This window comes from Pygocentrus nattereri, chromosome 18, assembly GCF_015220715.1.
Source record: "Pygocentrus nattereri isolate fPygNat1 chromosome 18, fPygNat1.pri, whole genome shotgun sequence".
Classification (NCBI taxonomy): domain Eukaryota; kingdom Metazoa; phylum Chordata; class Actinopteri; order Characiformes; family Serrasalmidae; genus Pygocentrus; species Pygocentrus nattereri.
Window position 1 is genome coordinate 19,515,469 of NC_051228.1, and position 20,636 is coordinate 19,536,104.

Genomic DNA, 20,636 nt, shown 5'->3' on the forward strand with positions numbered 1-20,636 from the left:
TAGGTCCCTAAAATTCCTTCACCTTAAAGGGAAACTCCACCAGTTTATCAAAATGTCTGCATACATAGGTGGTTGAGATATAAACAGAGTCGTTCAGAGTGGTTTGATGTGAAATGCTTAATTTGTAGACAAACGTATAGACTCAAATTTCTTTACAGTCATTATGATCGGAACCAGGGGTCATCATGACTACAACACAAATATAGACATTTTATTAACTATCTAAAACCTCCAGTGAACCTACACAAGTCTTCTGAGTTTTATATGTAATGTTGATGATGGTATAATAGTGGTCAGCCTGAAAAAATAAGATCTTTTGGGGACTATTCTGCTTCAGGGCACCCTTCATGTATCCCTTTACCATTAATGAATTAAAATAAATAGATTTTTTTTTTACTCAAATCTACCATAGATAGGTCTCAGACACCAGGATGTGTATTCATAACTATTTCATGTAATAACCTTTTGTGAGGGAACTTTAAGAGCCATTAAAGATGTCTGGTTCCTATCACCACCACTGTGAACTCTAATTCACTTTCTCTGGTACAAAGTATTTCACGTCAAACCACTCTGAATGGCTTTGTTCACATCTCAACCATTAAATTATGTAGAAATACTGAAAAATTGGAGTTCCTCTTTAAGTGTATGATTCAGTAAATACTTGGAACACAGTGTTTTTCATAGAGTATGTTTTAGGTGTTTTAGTGAGAAATGGAAGCCTGGGCCTGCTTAAGATCTCAGCTGTTTAAGGAGATAATATTAAGCTCTCTGCCATTTAAAGCATTAATATTAAAGTTAATGTAGGCTATAGGGTTACACGAGTGATGCATGGAAGTCTAGAACTTCTCACAGTTCCACAGATTTAACACTTTAACCCTTGAACCAAAAATAGTCCCCAAAGAAATCTTGTTTCTTCAGATTTTCCACTGTTTTACCATCAACAACATTCCATACAAAGCTGAGAAGACATGTGTAGGTTCATTGGTGGTTTTGTATGATAAGTAAAATGGCTATATCGACCACTGGTTCAACTGTAAAAGATTTTGTTTACATCTCAGTGACTGAATTATGTAGATATTTAAAACGTTTATGGAATTCCCATTTAAAGCTTAACAGTCAGCAATCAGTATGAATTATTCACTATGTACTATGAATCTATGTACTTTTGTAGTTAGGAGCATAAGTGTAGGAGTTGAAGTGTTGGGCCACATACAGCCCCTACTCGACACATAGACATAGACTTTATCTGGATCTGGGGAACCAGCCCATAGAAAATAAGGGGATAAATAAATGAACTTGAATTGCATCCCTGTAGCCAGAGCTCTGCTGTTCAGTGTTTTTAGTACATCAGGTAAATAATCTCTTCTCTGAGTCCTGGAGCTGAATCAGCAGTACTAGAGCAGGGAAGCACTTGTGCAGTGTAACAGAAAATATCCCATTAGTCCTCATAGGAGTCTTTGTGTTCTGGAAAAACAAACATCCACACTTCCAATATGCTCTCGAGCTCATGATGAAGTGTGATTGGGAAGAGACCATGCTGGGCTAGAAGAGGGGGGCCAGGAGGCTGGGGGTCTCAGAGCTTTGAGGTGTGAACATTTCCATCCTGGAGGCGGCAGTGATTAGCAGGCCCGTGTCAATCACTTACGACCACTTAACACAGAGAGATTAGAAGGATCTTATTGGTCAAACTATCAGTCAAGGGAGACTCTACACAGCTGGATTCTCTGGTTACAATATATCTGCTCCAGTTTATGAACCAAGCTGTATACGAAGCACCTACATACATTATGCTGTCAGTCAAAAACTTGGACACACCTACCAATAGGAAAGTTTTCATTGCTTTTGTTACATCCAAGTAATGACATCTTGCCTGGTAAAGTCACCTTAAATCTAGTAAATATATTTAATATTTAACATTTACTATTTAAAATTATTTGCCAGTTGTATAAATGTTTTCACTACATCAAATTACTTAAAATGTGCATAACATGTAAATACAACAACATGCCCCATATGTATTATATATGTGTCTATATATAATAACAGTATGCCCTGTATGTATTATATATATATGTAATTATATAACAGTTTATGGCCCAATTTATTTATTTAACTGTTGTATAAAAGCAATAGAACACTCGAGGTTGTGTGTTATCACATATAAGATCATGGCTGTGATGATCTACGGCGATTAAATCACAGCCATGTTGTTGTTTTGTGATAACACACTCCCTCTTGTGTTCTATTGCTTAAGTATCTATATGTAATAACAGTATGACCCATATGTATTATGTATGTAAGTATCTATATGTAATAACAGTATGACCCACGTGTATTATATAGGTAGTTATCTTTATGTAATAATAATAATATACCCCATGTGTATTGTATATTTGTAAGTAGGTGTATGTAATAAGGTATTTTTTAGTGTAACCCTGTCTTTACACTATGTTAATGGTAAGGTCTGTTCCTCATTCTGTTATTGGGGTTTTTCTGACACCAGTAATCTGTTTCTTTGTGTGCTGTAGATTATTATTAGCCTCATGGTCGACTCACTTTACTTTTTTTTTTCATACCCTCACACACACTCTGAAGACGCTCTGAGGTGGTTTCGTAACAACTGTTAAACACACACACATTCAAACACACATCAGAGAGACCAAACACACCACACAGCTGCTCATAAGGGTCCCCCTTTTCTTTATATATATATTTCTCTCTCTCTTTTCTCTCTATATCTGTCTCTCTCTTTTCTTTTTATATATTTCTTTCTCTGTTTCTTCTTTCTTTTTTATCTCCTCTCTATATATTTTTCTTTTTTCTCTCTCTCCCTTCTCTCTATATAGCTCTCAAATTTTTCCTCTCTTTTCTCAATAAGTATTTCTCTCTCTTTTTCTCTGTCTATTCTCTCTATACGCTGCTGTACTGTGGTGTATCTAAATGCTGTGTTGTGACTCAGTGAGGTGTCAGACTGCGAAGCAGATGAGAAAAAAACCTCTCTCTGATCAGTAAAGGAGCCGAACACAGCTGGAGTTCTCCTGACTAGAGATAAAGAAATGAGCAGCTGCTGCTCCTGTGGTGTTCATGTCAGCGCGAATACCTGAACCATTTGGCTCATCAAATTTGCCTATCAGTGCCATTAAGAGCAGTGGAGGAGATAAGAGGGTCTCCAGGTGTGTGGGAGAATAATCTGAGATTCAGCTTTAGATAACAGTGCATCCACTTCTTTCTTTACTCATTAAATATGAAAAAGCCCCTTTTATAAATAGAGCGCAATCAGGACCACACCCACCACTGCACACAACGACATGGCTGAACAATACTGCCAGAGAGAGAGAGAGAGAGAGAGAGAGAGAGAGAATGAAGCTCTGAAGGCTTGCTAAACACATAAGAAGATCACCCTTGACAGTATTAAACATCATGATTAAACAAGGCTAATGCAATAAAGTATTTCTTTTTTTTTCTACATTTTCTAATTAATTTCATTTTTATATGCAAAACCTAATTAAGCCAAATTCTGTAGATATTTTCATTCAGCAAACTAGCGTTCTGAAAAGGAAAACGTTAATGGAGTATATGTCACACATCAGGTGCACGTTATCATTATTTTGACTAAACAAATGAATTATAAGCTCTCAATGCAAATTAGCAGAGTATAAGCTTCCATTTTTTGTTGGCTACATTAGCCTAATAGCTCAAGTGCAAAACAGCTGCAGCTTCAAGCATGTCTTGGCTGATCAACTGCATGTGGATTGGGGGCCAGATTAGTTGCTGAAGTATAGCTTTAATGCTGAGGATGATCAGTAAGGGCTCCAGCAGAGAGCTGTTATAGTGAGTATATGTGAGTCTTTGGGTCATTCTGTGGGTCTTTTTTGTGTAAGTGAGAGAGGGAGTAGAACGTGTGCATGCTGATGGAGGATAGTTGTGTCTGTTGGGGTCGGGGCCTTGGCGCCACTGACCGTGCGAGTGCTGATAGATGGGTCAGAGTGCCGAGTGAAGCGTCCTGCCTGCTTACCCACTCTGAGTCCAGTCTGCTCCTAATACAGCAAACAACAGAATGAGGTTGATACTGCGATTCATATTGCACTTACCAGAATTTATTGCAGCCCTGTATTATTATGTAAAGAGATACATGTAAGTAGAATTATTCAGTAGTGATATTAAACTTCATTAACCCCTTAAACAGCAGCATTATATTCAGTTGTGATTATATTTAGTTGCTATTATGGTTTATTTGTGGGGTACCCAAACTTTAGGCCAAAAAGTGTATGTTCATGGTGAAACAAAAGGCCAAAAACACAAAACAAACAAAGTATACAAATAAGGGCCAGAGGTAGGTTTCAAATTGAGTATTTACTATTTACACTATAATTTGCTACCAAAATGCTAAGTATCTAATAAATCTGTAGTAAAAGCTTTAAATTCTTCAGTATCTACTATTAATTATTCGGTATATACTAGTTATATATTCAGTGTCTACTATAAATTATTTGTTATCTACTGTGAACTATTCAGTATCTGCTATGAAACTAATGTGTATGACCTGTAGTTATGAGAATTGGAGTTTAAAGGGTTAAATTAAATGAAGAGAAATTTCATTTTAAATTTCAAAGTGAAGGTTAATTTACCCAAGCTGGACATATTTTATGTGCAAAGTCAAATGACATGTTCATTTTGAAGCTAAAAGAAGTTAACACATCTTCTGTTTATTTGCTGAATTTAGCACATTTTTAAGCTTTGCCAAGAAATAGGCCTTGTACACAAAAATTTGCAAAAAAATATTTATAGTTGGTTTAAGTTGGTTCCCTGAAGAAGATGAGTTTTCACTTGAATACGTTATAGAGCCCTTTTCATATCAGTGGCAGCTCAAAGTGCTCTACAGACACTTCACAGTTTATAAGCAAAATAACAGAAAGCCTCTCTCTGTTGAAGCAAAAACAGCCTCATCTCAGTTTCAATGGTTTGTCAGCTGACGATCAGCAAAGGAAAATGATTTTTTGATTTTTGAAAATTATTTAAAATTGCTGCAACAGCAGCTTTCAGAGGAACAGCTCGTTTTCTCCCTTAAAAGTGATCAGAAACTGAGGGAGCGAATGTTCGGCGGAGAGTAGACGTTCATTCCTGGAGCCGGTGGTTCCATCTTAAATGGTGCCTGAGCTGACAGAATGTAACTGCTGCACTATTTAAGGTGGAATGGAAAAAATTGGAACAAGAAACTGAACTCAGCCTTGCGACTGTTTTACAGTTTCTCATTGCAGATTATATGTATCAGGAAACCAGCTGAGTGCTTATAAATGCAACTACAAACTGCCCTTATGACTTGGCAAGCCCCCCTGCTGGGATATATACATATTTAGCCTATTGCTACTTTAACTAGTTTATTGTTAGTGAGCAGTTTCAGCATCTCTAGCTAACAGGGCTAATCTAGCATTTTGGTTATAATTATTTTCACCATCCATTGATTTATCACTCTGTAGATGTTAGCTGATGTTATTGTACTGAGAGCTCTGAAGGAGTTTTTTCACAAAATATGTATATCCTTTATTTAGTTTGGACTCCGATATTGTTGTGTGTTTGGTTCTCTGAAAGTTCTGGACACATTCTCAAATTTCAGTCTTAGCAACAATGACAAAGATAAAGTGACACACCTTTCTGTGGTGAGCTGAAGTGATATAAACACCTATATTTCTGCAGTTAATAACAGTCTGAAAGACAACACCAGAACTTGTATTACCCAGCATTTATGTACTTATGGTTCTTGTGAAAATGGTCTATTTAGAGCTTTAAAAACCAGCAAGAGAACTTTAAAATTTCTCCTAAAGGATCCAGGCATTCAGTGCAGTGTGTAAACAGGGGTCATATGAGCTCTGTGTTGTTGATGTGAGGATATGTGCTGCTGCGTTTTAGATGATGGATTGTTTTCTCCAGTAATAAGATCATTACTGTGATCACTTCTGTTGAACAAACCCAGCAACATGTTTCTCCGACATAGGTCAAACTTTAGTGATATTTCTCAAATGATTAAAAGCTACTTTAGTGGCTGCATTTACACGCGGAATAAAACAGAGCTCAGATCAGATCTAAGATCACACCCAGGTTCTGTACTTTAGGTCTGGTATACTAAGCTTAAGAGGTGAGCTTCTCATAAAGTAGTCTTCTCTGAATTTCAGGACTAAGGATTTTTTCTTGACTTAGTTCTTGAAAATGTTGTGTCATCCACTGAGAAATGTCTGACACCCAACAGAGCATTGATCAACAGAAGGAATGGAAATACTAGCATAGCTATGAAAATTGATATTATATTCCCTAATGACATCACCTATAGGTAGCATGTACAAAGCGAAAAGCAAAGGCCCTAAACCTGAACCTTGAGGTACTCCAGAAGAAAAGTTACAATTTTGTGATGAATGATTTCCCAGTGAAACCAAGAACTGTCTATTTATTGCATATGATTTAAACCTGAGAGACTGACCCAGATGGTGGTCAAGATGGTGGTTTAGAATCTTATGATCAAGAGTATTGAAGACAACATTAAGATCCATAGGACACAACACGCTCATCTCATTATCCAGTGTTATCTTTCAGATAAATTTACTAAGCACAGCCCAAAAGCACCCCAGCACTGTTCCACACCATCTACATCTAATTTACATGTTGTTAATTTTATTTTGTTATGGGTGTACCAGATTTTTTGATCAACAGTGCACTAAGATCCAATAAGACCAAAACAGCAGGATTTTGTGCATCAGCGCTGAGCCTGAGATCACCCCCCCCTATGCTCTAAGATAATTTCATAAGACCAATGGGACATGCTTATTTAAATGATATTAGTTTAAAAAACCTCCATAGTGATAGTATGGATGGTATCAGATCTTCAGAAATGCAGCAGAGGCAGTCAGCAGGTTAAACATTCACAGATAAAAGTAAGACAACCTTTATTTAGCAGGCAACTAATATAATTCATATTACAGCTAGGATGATGGCAATTGCAACAGTGTAATCATTTTGAGTTAAAAGTTTTCTTAATTTGTACCATGTTTATATGTTCACAATGTGTTTTTCATTGTACTATGCACTGGGTCTCATCAGCCACCATACTAAACTACATTGTAATGCACAATCACTTTTTATTTGCTGACTTCAACATATTTTATGTTCTATTATTTTCCAAAATTTCAAACAGAGCAAATCTATGGTAACTGTGCATTAAAGTGTGCAGAAGTGTGTTCTCTGTAGAACAGACATGTCAAACTGATGACCTTCTGGGCCACAAAGTGCTGTAGAGTTTAACGTTTAGCTTCATCTAACACTGAATTTGATTCATGAAGGCCTTGCTAATTAGTTGATGAGCTGAATCAGGTGTGTTTAATGAGGCAGTGTGCTGAAGTCTGCAGCGTTGTAGCCTGCGAGGACTGAAGTCTGACACATGTGCTGTAGAGGATGTGTTAACTTAGTTACACTTCAACAAAACGTGTCATTTGACTCTTTTGCACATAATTGTAAATCCTCCAAACTGGATTTACATTCAGTTGTGCATTTTGAGCAAAACTCTTTTCTCTTTCCTTTGTTTCTAAAGCTCTGTTTATGAACCTGTAGACGCCCCACAACTGCCCACAGTGCCTCTTTACTCCTTCATAGACCCACCCAAAATACATCACATCCTCCCACATTTCACTGCTCTCTCCACAGACATGCTCTGGCTCTAATGACCATGTGTTTGGGTCGTGTGCTCCTACAGAGCCTGACACACTATGATGTTATCTTGCTCAATATGTTGAAGGATCACCCTGAGTTCAGGCTGTAAATGTATTCTGGACTGTTCTGTGACATGAATTGTGTGAGCGGACACTGGGTGTGGACCACAGAGGACCCTCAGACCCTCAATATCTAGGATGATCTATCAGATGAAGTTACAAAACCACCTCAGCATGATTCAACACCATCTTTATCTATCTATCTATCTATCTATCTATCTATCTATCTATCTATCTATCTATCTATCTATCTATCTATCTATCTATCTATCTATTTAAGTGTTTCTTCTCATTTGTTTTCAAACAGATCTTAAACCAGGTTTTAAGTGGTATATTTTTAATGTGTTGCATGTCAGTAAGACTTTCTTTTTGCAGAAGCTTCACTTTCTCTCATGATCCCAAGAGGAAAGTATCAGTGTGGGGATCAATTATTCTTCTTTTCTCTTCCTTTTCTGCACAGCAGTTCAGACCTGCTCTGTTCCGTCATTGTGTGTATGAGCCTCTGTCCTGTGAGGGTTTATTCTCTGAGCTCTGAGTTGAAAGAGATGTTTCAGCAGTCAATGGTGTCGGGCTCATTAGGAAATGTTCTCTGGGCTTGTGCAGACATGTATGAAACTGGCCTTTGGAGCAGTTTCCATGTTTTGGGATGGAAATGAAGACACATGTGTGAATGGGCCATTCACAGGTCCTCTGTCCGTGAGGAGCTCAGTGGAGTTCTGTACAGCTGAAGACACACGAGTCCTGGCTTGTTCTCATGAGTCTTCTGACACTCTGGTTTAGCAATATATATATATATATATATATATATATATATATATATATATAAAATAAAATACATGACAGAAATAAACAACTTACACATTAAATTGCATTTATAAACATGGACTCTTACACTAACATGTAATAACATGTAAATAGGTGCGTGTGTGTTATATTTACCACATATATATTGAAAATCAAACATCAAAAAATAAAAAAATATTTAAAAACACAAAAATACAGTAAAATGTATTTAAAATGTATTTGTACATATATGTAAAGTAATATGCAAATGTTTGAACACCCCTAGTCATGATTTGTTAATTTTCTGCTAATTTTAGCACAATTTTGCGAGGAAAATAATTAACGAAATGGTAAATGCAGCGTATTTTTCAAAAATGTTCAATATTCCAACTAAACAGTAATTATGTGTTAAAATGTGCAGAACATCTGTTTAGGATGCGTTAACTTATTTTCACTTAGAAAAACATCAGCACATGAAACTTGACCGGGGTGCCCAAACTTTTGCATATAGCTGTATATGCATTTATCCATATATATATTTTTTGAAAAGAGTAATTATAGAGTCTACACACACACACACACACACACACACACACATATGTGTATATATATATATATATATATATATATATATATATATGTATGTATGTATATATATATATATATATATATATATATATATATATATATATATATATATATATATATATATATATATATATATATATATATATGCAGTGGCAATCCCCACTAGGTTGTTTTGTTTTTGTATTACTGGTAAAATGTTAGTTTAAATAAATTGATTTAGTATATGTGATTATTTTTGCTCTCATGCACAGACTGGTGGAGTAAAGAGGGAAAACCAAACTGTGAGGGAGGAGGAGGAGGCATGAGGAGGGGAGGAGAGTGGAGGAGGGGGGGGGTGGTTGAGGGGTGTGGGGCTTCTGGCCTTTAAAAGGCGGACTGTGTGTCTCACAGAGCATTCACATTTGGACTCCTCTCTGAGAACACACTCTCTGTTGCCTTGCTGGCTTTCTTCAGTCTCTCCCTGCTTTGTGCTGGATACAGCTGAACTGAATACTTCAGAACTTTGCTGAACTTTCAGAAAGAACTGCAAACAGAACTTTTACATCACAGCAAACTGGAAAACAGCACCATGGATAACTCTGATGATTACTACCCAGACTATGAGGACCTTCCAAACAACAGCATGTGCGACTATGAGGAGTGGGCCCCGTCATACTCCCTCATTCCAGTGCTCTACATGCTAATTTTCATCCTAGGCCTTTCAGGCAACGGCATCGTCATCTTCACCGTTTGGAAGGCTCAGGGCAAGCGGAGGGCAGCGGATGTCTACATAGGCAACCTGGCGCTGGCTGACCTGACCTTTGTGGTGACCCTGCCGCTATGGGCTGTGTACACAGCCCTAGAGTACCACTGGCCATTCGGTGCTGCCCTCTGCAAGATCAGCAGCTACATTGTACTGCTCAATATGTATGCCAGCGTCTTCTGCCTCACTTGCATGAGCTTGGACCGCTACCTGGCCATTGTCCACTCTCTGACCAGCTCCCAACTGCGCACCCAAGGCCACATGAGGGCATCTCTGGCTGCTATTTGGATCATCTCTGGCGTCTTGGCATCTCCCACACTGCTCTTTCGCAACACCATGTACGACAAAGACACCAACCGTACCTCCTGCGCCATGGATTTCAGCCTGGTGATCACCAAACCCGGCCAAGAGAACCTTTGGATCGCTGGGTTGAGCATCTCCTCCACTGCCCTGGGCTTTGTCCTCCCACTCCTGGCCATGATGGTGTGCTATGGCTTCATTGGCAGCACCATCACTCGGCACTTCAACAGCCTGCGCAAGGAGGATCAGCGCAAAAGGCGTCTCCTGAAGATCATCACCACGCTGGTGGTGGTTTTTGCAGCCTGCTGGATGCCCTTTCATGTGGTGAAAAGCATGGACGCCTTGTCCTACTTGGGCCTGGCACCGGATTCCTGCAGTTTGCTCACCTTCCTGCTCCTGGCCCACCCCTATGCAACCTGCCTGGCCTATGTCAACAGCTGTCTCAACCCATTCCTCTATGCCTTCTTTGATCTGCGCTTCCGCTCCCAGTGCCTGTGCTTGCTGAATCTAAAGAAGGCACTCCATGCAAGCCCCGCAAGCTCCCTGTCCTCTCAGAAGACAGAGGCGCAGTCGCTGGCCACCAAGGTGTGAGGGGCTGGTGAGTGGAGGCTTTTTTGCAGGGAAACATCGCTAGACTCTTAAAAGAAGTCTTCATCTCGTTTAAGCCTTCACAACTTAAAGGTAACTCTTATTTAATTTGGAGAAGCACCACTGGACTCTTGAAGGACGTCACCCCTAGATTCTTGAAGGAGGTCACAAGCTGACCTTGTTCAAGCCTTCAAGGTAGCTCTAAAGATCTTAGACTCTTGCAAGATGTTGCAAGCCTTCATAACTTAATGTTAACTCTACAGATCTTGGAGGAACACTTGCATGCTCTTCCTCTTGTAGTCCACCAAAAGACACCTTAAGGAGCAGCATGAATGAATGTGCTGGTTGATTTTATCACCTTTGGGCACTCCAAGGACTTAGAAGTGAATTCAACACAAGAGTGCAAGAGTGGCTCCGGTCATGCAGGCACCAGGGCTCCAGAGCCATGGGCCTTACTTTTCAGCACCCCGGTAATGCCTCTGGAGAGCAGAGCACCACAGACAGCTGTGCTCCAGACGTTTTGGGGCAGAATTCCAGACTGTCTCTCAGGCTGGTGGGCCTCATGTGGACTTTCCAGACTTACTCTGGGGACTCTGAGACTTAGAGCTGATGGGCAGCCTGGTGGGTGGCCTGAAGGACAGATTAAGAGATATTTGCTCTCAACTTTTTAAATGAGCACATTTTTAAACCGTTTTTATTATTTCATTTCTTAAGCACTTGGTCAGATGCAGATAAGAACCTTGTTTTTGTTTGACCATTTTAGCTTTTAGCTATTGTCATCATGACTGAAGTTCAAACTTGGGGTGGGGTGTCAGTCGAGGCGAAGTGTTGCAACTTGATTAAAGAGTTTCTGAGTGTGTGTGTGGGTGGGGGGCTCAGGGGGAGACGGGGGATCAGACTGACAGATGGTAACTGACAAATGTTGGAGGGCCAATTAAAAGGTGGCAGCTTTTACAGATGAGAGACTGTGACGTGTGTTTGTGTGCTAGTGGACATTTGTGGAATGTAATTGGTCAGTTTCTCATTTTCTGCCATGAATTATTTTGTAAATAATTATATGTATTCTGTGAATAAAACATTTCTTCAACTGAAAAAGCACTCTTTTTGTTAGCGTTCTTGCTGTTTCCTTCACAGACTGCGCTGAAATGTCTTTAGCATTAGCTGTTTCCCTGTTTTCAGGCAGCAGTGAGGTCATTTATTGTCCTCCGTCAGTCCAGAATCAAAGCAAATGTCCAACAGGAAATGCACGTTACAGACAGATTTCCTCTCCTGCTACTTGCTTCATACATAGAGGCCCCCAAACATCAGCATTTTTCTCCTCTGAGAAACAGAGCTGCATGGAATTGCTGTGCGTGTGTTGTTGCAATCACAAAATTTCTGGTATTTCCTCTGATAATTTCAGCAAACATGAACATACATCACACCATTGTCCTGACTCTCAAGCCGCTTTTCACACATACAAACAATAATAATGATAATAATCTTTCACACTCTGAAAACAGACTTTAGCTAGATGTTTGTGGGCTCATAATTATTCAAATTAAGCACTTACAAACAAATGCTGCATGTACATCAACCCCCTAAAAGGCCGCCCCTTCATTAAGCCATCTTTGCACTAATGAGCTTTGGGCTGGACATAATCTCAGCTGGAGGGAGTTACTGAAAAAGTGCCAATTTCACCAACCCCCACACGCAGCAGGCACTTAATGTAACATACGCAATATGGACTGGGTTATTAGCACTGTATTACATAAATACACAATTAGAGTTATCACTGTATTATATAAACTGAGTCGCAGTGGGGATTTGAATGAGTCAAGGGAGGTAGTTTTATTTACAATCTGTAAATGCTGTCATTAAATAAACTGCATTTTATGCTGGGGTAGCAACGCTCCACAGTTATGTGCAAAAGTTTGGGTGCTCCTGCTCAAATGTTGGTTTTGTAAGTATAAACAAGCAAACACGTCCTCTACAGAGAACACATTTCTGTATGTTTTGATCCACAATTACTCTTTATTTGCTGAATTTAATGGTCTAAAGTTATGGCACAATTTATACTGTGTGGTTTATTTTTTCCCAGTAAGGTAAACTTGCAATCTTTGAAAAATGCCATGTTTAAATGTGTTATTTTCACTTATTTACACTTAGAAAAGCAACCAAACATGTCATTCAACCAAGTCTTTTGGACCAGCTGTATATGCTGACTGTGTGTCATTTGACAAAAATATTTGAGCCTTAAATTATCACCTCACAATGTTGCAAATGTTATGCAAACACAAGGTTTTCATCCAAACAATTGATCAGAATATTATTATTATTATAAAAAAAAGTTAAAAAAATTAAAACACTACAATGGACACAGTAAATTCATCCCACAGGCATACAACAATGTTGCCATGACTACAGAATTGTAATATGAGATGATGAGCTTAGGTTTTTAAACAATAAGCTTATTATACAGGAATTTACATGATAACTACTATGAATAGTTTACAATACAGATAACTTCTTGAGGTATTCAGTGTCTACTGAAACTAATGCATGAGGTCTGTAGTTATGAAGGTAAGGAACATACAGACAGAATTTAAAGTGTTAAGGACTTAAGGAATATTATTCAGATTCCATTTCCCAGAATGTCTGTTTATATAAACAGTAATTGACGTTTCATATAATAAAATGCTGATATTTCTGAATATGTTTTGAAATAACAATAAATCCTTGCCTTGCACAAACAATCTGTTTCCACATTAACAATCAAATAAAGAAATCTGAGTCCCTATAGTCAACCATTTCACATCAAATCACTCTCAATAATGTTCTCAATTATTTAACTATGCAGAATTTTTTAATTTAGAATTTTTTAATTGGTGGAATTCCCATTTAAGCCTTCAAATGAGCCAACGTCCAATGCTGGTAAGTTTTCTACATTGATAATTTTTTGATTTTCTATACAGGATGTATAAAGAGTAGTATGTGCACCATGTCACACAAAATATAAAGAGAAAAGTGCTGTTTAATAACCATTGAAACTGATGCTATAAGGGAGCATGGCGGCTAGTTTAGCATGAAATATTCCTCCTTGTTACATACCAGCAGTGACTCTACAGCTCACATGCGATGGCCGTTCATACACAGTTTCTGCCCTGTGGAGCTGTTCAACAGAATTACGTACTGGAAATGTACACCATTTAAAACTAAACACTACAGACAACAGACAGAGCATGTGTCTTGTCCATTTTGCTGCACAAATGATAAAGAAGAGCGTTTTAAAAGCATATGTATTTGTGTGTAGTGTGTTGCCCATACATTCAAGATATAAAATAAATTTCATAAGAATGAACTGTATGGACCAGGGTTTGTCTGAGGTCTGAGCAAGGAGTGAGTGAGAAGTGGGAAATAGAACACCCACCCGGAGAAGAGCACAGCTAGCGTGGAGTGAATACCGAAATGCTTTTGAGTGAGAAGTGGAAACGCCTGCCACTCACCTCCACTCACATGCTCTGATACACATAAAGGCCATTTGAGTTTGAGGGTTGATTAGTTATGTGTAGTATAATGCCTGAGGAGTCTTTAAGTGGGGCAATGCCCCACCAGCCAATCATCATGCCCCACTAAATGTATTTTTTGCACATGCTTCTAAAGCATCATGTGGCAAAATAGTGAAACAAAATTTTGTAAAAGTGGCTTCTGCTTGCCATACACACCTAATTTAAAAATTAATTCAAGTTGATTAACATTGGAAGGTTTGCCATGTCACTCTGCTTTGCTCTGTTTTTTTTCCACTTTCCACTTCTCACTCAAAAGCATTTCGGTATTCACTCCACGCTAGCTGTGCTCTTCTCCGGGTGGGTGTTCTATTTCCCACTTCTCACTCACTCCTTGCTCAGACCTCAGAGAAACCCTGGTCCATACAGTTCATTCTTATGAAATTTATTTTATATCTTGAATGTATGGGCAACACACTACACACAAATACACATGCTTTTAAAACTGGTAAATTTTCAAGATTGCCAAAATATACAACTGTTGAAAAACTGATGTTAGAGGGTTTAACCTCGATAACAGGGAGCATGACAGGCATTTCTGACATAAATTTCAAATATCCAGTTGACCAAATTTGTAAGAATCAAGAGTTCGAGATGTATGATTACCCGTGAATATGAACTGTAGTCTAAAAACGTTTGTGTTTGTGTTTTTAGGAATGTAAAACAATGGCGGCAGCTCTATAGAGCTCTGTATATATATCTATGACATATATGTCAGAACTCTTTACTGAAGAGTCACTGTAAAACTGATACATACAAGCTCAATTATATCAAATATAATAATATCTGTTACAAGCTTCAGATAAAACTTTTGGAATGATTTTACAAGCTTCAAACATTTAATCTACAACAGCCGCAAATGTTACTATGAATTGCTGTTGGCTAAGCGCTAACATACAATGAGAACCCCAAAGGGGCAACAGCAGAAATTAGCATTATTGCAGAGGTGTTTTTTTTTTTTTTGGCCATATTTTGAGATTTATGGCCCCCACTGAAGGTCTAAGCACTAATAGTCAGTGTTCACCACTGTGTAAGTGTGCGTGTGGGGGAGAGAACAGACGACAGTGAGGGAAGTTCAGATAGGAGCGGAAGCGTGAGAGAATGGAGGGAGTTTCTGTTATATAAAAGGACCCTCTGAGACCACACAAATATGTGTGTGTGTTTGGACACATGTGCCCATGACTACTCCCCTCCATGCCCCCCGCCACCCCAGAAGAATGTGTGTGGCCTGGTATCCACCTTTGTGTTTATTTTGGTTTGTTTATTTGTTTATCTGTCAGTGCTGCTCCGAGAAACGTGCAGGAAACACATCCAGTAAAGGCCTGATTGCAGAAAATGCCATGCTCCTCAGTGATGGGTAAAATGTAATAATACATTTTATTTCTATGAAACAAAATCAATTTCACTTTGCTTTACAAAGTGCTTTACAGATGACCTAAACAAGCAAAATATAGAGATAAGTAGATAAAAAAGAGTCAATATGACAACATACACAAGGATGACACAATATATTTAGCCTAATATAAAGAGAGAAAACAAAAGATCAATGATTTTTAACAATAAACCATTCATAGAAAAGAAAAGGCTGTAAAATAAAAAATATATTCCTGTGCATTTAGCATTTCAGCGCTAAACTCACGCAGCTTCAGGAACTAACCAACAGAAAATTCTATTTAAAGTCTTAAAACATCAAACAAACATACAACTACGGAGTTACCAAACACAAATAAGGCATATAAAAGATAAACATAAAAATTTACTTGAAAATGAAATAAAAATTGGTCCCTTGTTGTAAACTAAAATATTCCAAAGCAGACGATTTGACCTGTGTACATTTCCTTTCCCGGAATGTTAATGGATCCTTCGAATGTGAAGCAAACTAAATACATTTAGTAGCACCTATTAATAAACAAACATGTCTCAAAGCTGATATGCTCGGCTGCATGTACATTTTACCGCATTCTCTGTGTTATGATGTTGTTAGGGCAACAAAATATGACTAATACTCCATATAAACTACACACTGAACTGTTACACACTGAACTGACCTCATACGACTGCAAAACGCCTCCAGATACCTTTTACCCATATACCCAGTTTGAGTAGGTAACTGTTTTAAATATTAATAGTAGACAAATACATATGTTGTTGATAAAGCAACAAGCCATGAATGGCCAAGTACTACTGTGATTTAATCATGATGTAGGGGGTGTTACCTTAGCTGTGGTAAAATCACTGTAAAGCACAGCTTCAAGTGACTTTTTCTTTAAGAATATAGTAGAAAATTCAATAAAACATGAAAAGTATTTTATTAATGATTAATAATGAATTAATAACAATTGCAATAAACAACACAATATTTAGATTGTTTAAAGTATGCTACTGTTGTCTTCCATTAACCTTTTATCATATAAAACTGAAAATATAATATAGCTTTCCACAATAATAATGATCATTTCCACTAGTGTCTTTAGGCAATTTCCAGTGTTGTGTTAGCATCAAGCTAATGGTGCAACACATTTGCTTTCCTGCACAAGGTTTAATGTTACTTAAGCAGATCTAGGCTGACATTGAAAATGGACATTTAAAGAATATGAGACATTTTCTTTATTTCATCTTTGGCAGTTTTACAGTAAATCCTTAAAATCTTCAAAGCTTAACATCAATGGAGGAGTGCTTTAGCCTGTTAGCTTGCTTTATTTTAGGCTAGTTGTTGACAAAATCTCTTCAGAGCTTTTGTTTAAACAGAACCAGTTTCTTACTTCATCTTTCACTGCACTCAATGATCCATATGAGCAGCATAATAGACCATTCACTGCACAGTGAGGCACATTACTACAATATACCATTGTTATGAGGTGCTCATTGCTGTGTCAAGTATCTTTCATTAGCTCAACTAATCAGATTTTAGTACCAGAGCTGTCAGTTTTATGGTGGTATTTTTGCAAATATAGAAAATGACTGTTTACTTCCACACCTCTGGCCTGTTGTGTGTAGATGTGGTACACAGTGTTTTGACTTTGGATCATGGTTTAGTGACAGCTGAAGAGTTTTAGAGCTTGTAGGTGTGACATTATACCTTTCACAAGTCTCTGATTACGTCCTGCACCAAATCTCCTGTGGATACGTTCGAAGATGTCGTAAAAAAAGATTTGGAACGGCCATTCGATCCCGTCGACTGCATGAATTTCATGGTTCGAACCTTGTGCTCCTTCAAAGACAGACACGTCTGCAGGCGGAAGAGAGAAACCTGAGAAGAACTTATGCAGCCTGTGTCAAAATCACTGCATTCACAGCACAATCTACAGCTCTGAACCAGCATTAAAATAGGCAGCATTCCTTGACATAAGGCCATCTATATGACTCTGATGACTCTTTCTTTTAACCCTCCTATTGTCTTTGGGGTTAATTTAACCCCATTCATTGTTTAACATCTTAAAATAAATGATTGACATCATTTTTTTGCTTCATATTTAATGACTTTCATAAGTTAATGGGGACAACTGGGCAAACATAAAATAAACATGATGATTTGTTTTCAATGTCCTGTACACATGTGGTACGCATCTATTTTCTTCGGGGTAAATTTAACCCAAGGCTGTTTTAGCTGCATAAAACACTAAAAAATATCAGCATTTTACACACATTTGTTTTGGATGATATTGAGGTCACTATGACATGCAATTTTGTAATCAAAAAATTTTAGGGCCCTTATCTAACATAACCATAACTGCAGTAGTGCGAGAACCACTGATAGTTTACATGATATGGGGGAGGGGAACACATAATTCTCACGAGAACTTTGATATTTTCCATGCTGTGGGGGAAGACATGTTTCCGACAAAGATATTGATAGTTCACACAACATAGGGGTGGAAAAAACATATAAAAGATGGCACAGCAGCCATCTAAACCATTTATCTTGGTGCCCTGCGTGCTGTCTCTTTCTGCTCTCTCCCAACTAAAAATGACTTCTAAGGAAAGGTTTTCTGTCAATGAGGTGTTGTCACATCTTTTTGACGATGAAAGTGACATAGAGGAGACTGTATCTGAGACAGAGGATAATGTTGAGGAGGACCCTGATTATGAGGCATCCTCTTCTGATGAGAATGAGACCCTAAGTGTTGATCCTCTTTTTGTCTCTTAACCACCAGCAAACACACTACCTTCCAGAAATGGAAATTTATTATGGTCCCTCTCCCCACCTGAACAACAGGGTAGACCTAGTGCTGCTAATGCCATCAAAATGGTTCCAGGCCCCACCAGATACTCTGTCAGCCATATCAAAAACAGCTCTTCATAACACCATATCAAAAACAGCTCTTCATAACACCATCAATCGAAAAGGACATACTTGACATGACAAATTAAGAGGGGAGGCGTGTGTATGGGGACAGTTGGAAAGACTTGGATGTGACCCACTTGCAAGCCTACATTGGGTTGCTCATTTTGGAAGGAGTGTACAAGTCAAAAGGCAAAACAACAGCAAGCCTTTGGGCTGCTGACACTGGAAGGGCAATATTTCCAGCCACCATATCTCTAAACACATTCCATGTTTTATTCCGTGTCATACGTTTTGATGACAGAGAAACTATGCAGGGTCAACGAGAGCGTGACAAACTCGCAGCAATATGGGATGTATGGGACAAGTGGGTTCAGCGATTACCCTTTCTTTACAGTCCAGGCCCCCACGTGACTGTGGATGAATGTATGGTTGCATTTCATGGGTGCTGTCCCTTCAGACAATACATGCCGAGCCAACCGGCCAAATACTGTATAAAAATACTGAAGGACTAAGTGGTCATAACATTACATGTGATAACTGTTTCACTGCTGAACTGCTGAAAAAGAAGGTTACTGTGCTGGGGACAGTGAGAAAAAACAAACCGGAGCTTCCCTCTGAACTGCTTGTGATGAAGAACAGGAAGGTAACATCTTCAATGTTTGCCTTCACTGACAGAGCCATTGTCGTCTCCTATTGCCCCAAGAAAGGGAAAAATGTCCTGCTGATGAGCACTATGCACAAAGATGCTGTCCTGAGCACCAGAGAAGACAGAGAACCACAAATGGTCTTGGACTACAACAAGACAAAGGGAGGGGTTGATAACTTGAACAAGGTCGTAACTACACACAGTTGCCGACGCATGACTGCCCGTTGGCCCTTAGTAATATTCTTCAATATCTTTGATGTGAGCACCTACAATGCCTTTGTAATATGGAATGAAATAAATAAGGACTGGAACAGCAGGAAACTGAGTCAGAGGAGGATTTTCCTAGAAGAGCTGGGTAACACATTGGTGAAACCTCATATCGAGAGAAGACGGTGTCTTCCAAGAGCATCAACAGCTGCTGTAAATGTTGTGAAGGACATCCAAACAGGGACACACGCTACAACTCCTCCAGTGGTTCAAACTGCAGGCAGGAAACGTGGCAGGTGACAGGTCTGTCCCAAAAGAAATGACTCCAAGACCAGCAACACCTGTGCGAAATGCAAATACTTCTGCAAGGAACAAGCATGCACTCTCTGCACATCATGTTTACAGCAGTGCAGACAAAAGGCTGGAATGTATCTCCTGGTGGCCTGAAGGGAAAATATGATGCTGTTCATATTCTGTCTATTCCTGTTCAAATTAATTTTAGTGAGTAAGTAACTGTTTTTTACTCACACATACATATTCGCGTACAGTAGTATAATAGAACAATCCCTGAAAATGCTCAAATGTACTTCCCTATAGGTGTATTGTAAATAAAGAACTGTTATGTGTTCCTTACTGGTGTTCTAATGGTGATGAGGTTCTATTTTACAAATAAAATCCTTGTAAATGTTTGAAATTGTGTTTGTTTTTTCCAGGGGTCATAATACCTGTTACTATTATTGAAAACATAAAATATTTTTCATTACAAATGTTTTAGATTACAAAAATATGTACTAAGAAAAAATATAAAGCCATTTAAACACCAAAAATATCTCTATTTTCAATTTTAGATTTTATTTTGATGTGCATATATCTCCATAGTTGCGTAACAGGTATTCTGGATATATAAGGGGGGTTGGGTGGGGGTTAAGGGGGGTTGGGTGGGGGTTGGGGGGGGGGGGGGGGGTTTAAATGGCTATTTAAGTAATCAACAAAGAAATATAGCATGTGACATAATTTTGGATAACAATTTTTTGCCAGAACCAAGTATTCACAATTCATATTCAGAATACAGAAATGAGGTATCTGCGTTCTGCCCCTATCACTTAGCCCTTACTGTTTTGTGTTCACATTTATGGGTAGGGTGTCCTAATTTTTGGTAAGATAGAGGGGTAGGGCAAAGTGTTAGGACTACATGGAG

The 20,636-nt window shown here is 38.5% G+C and overlaps 1 protein-coding gene across 1 annotated transcript; it reads left to right on the top strand.

Annotated features, from left to right (window-relative positions):
* Positions 1 to 9,525: 9,525 nt before the first annotated feature.
* On the top strand, positions 9,526 to 13,536 carry aplnrb (apelin receptor b). The gene has a single exon (XM_017711244.2). The coding sequence runs from the start codon at positions 9,694 to 9,696 to the stop codon at positions 10,756 to 10,758; it is 1,065 nt and encodes a 354-aa protein (XP_017566733.1). The 5' UTR covers positions 9,526 to 9,693; the 3' UTR covers positions 10,759 to 13,536.
* The last annotated feature ends 7,100 nt before the right edge of the window (positions 13,537 to 20,636 follow it).

Bases quoted from the DNA above. Each gene is read 5' to 3' on its own strand.
- aplnrb (XM_017711244.2), top strand. From the start codon at position 9,694: ATGGATAACTCTGATGATTACTACCCAGACTATGAGGACCTTCCAAAC.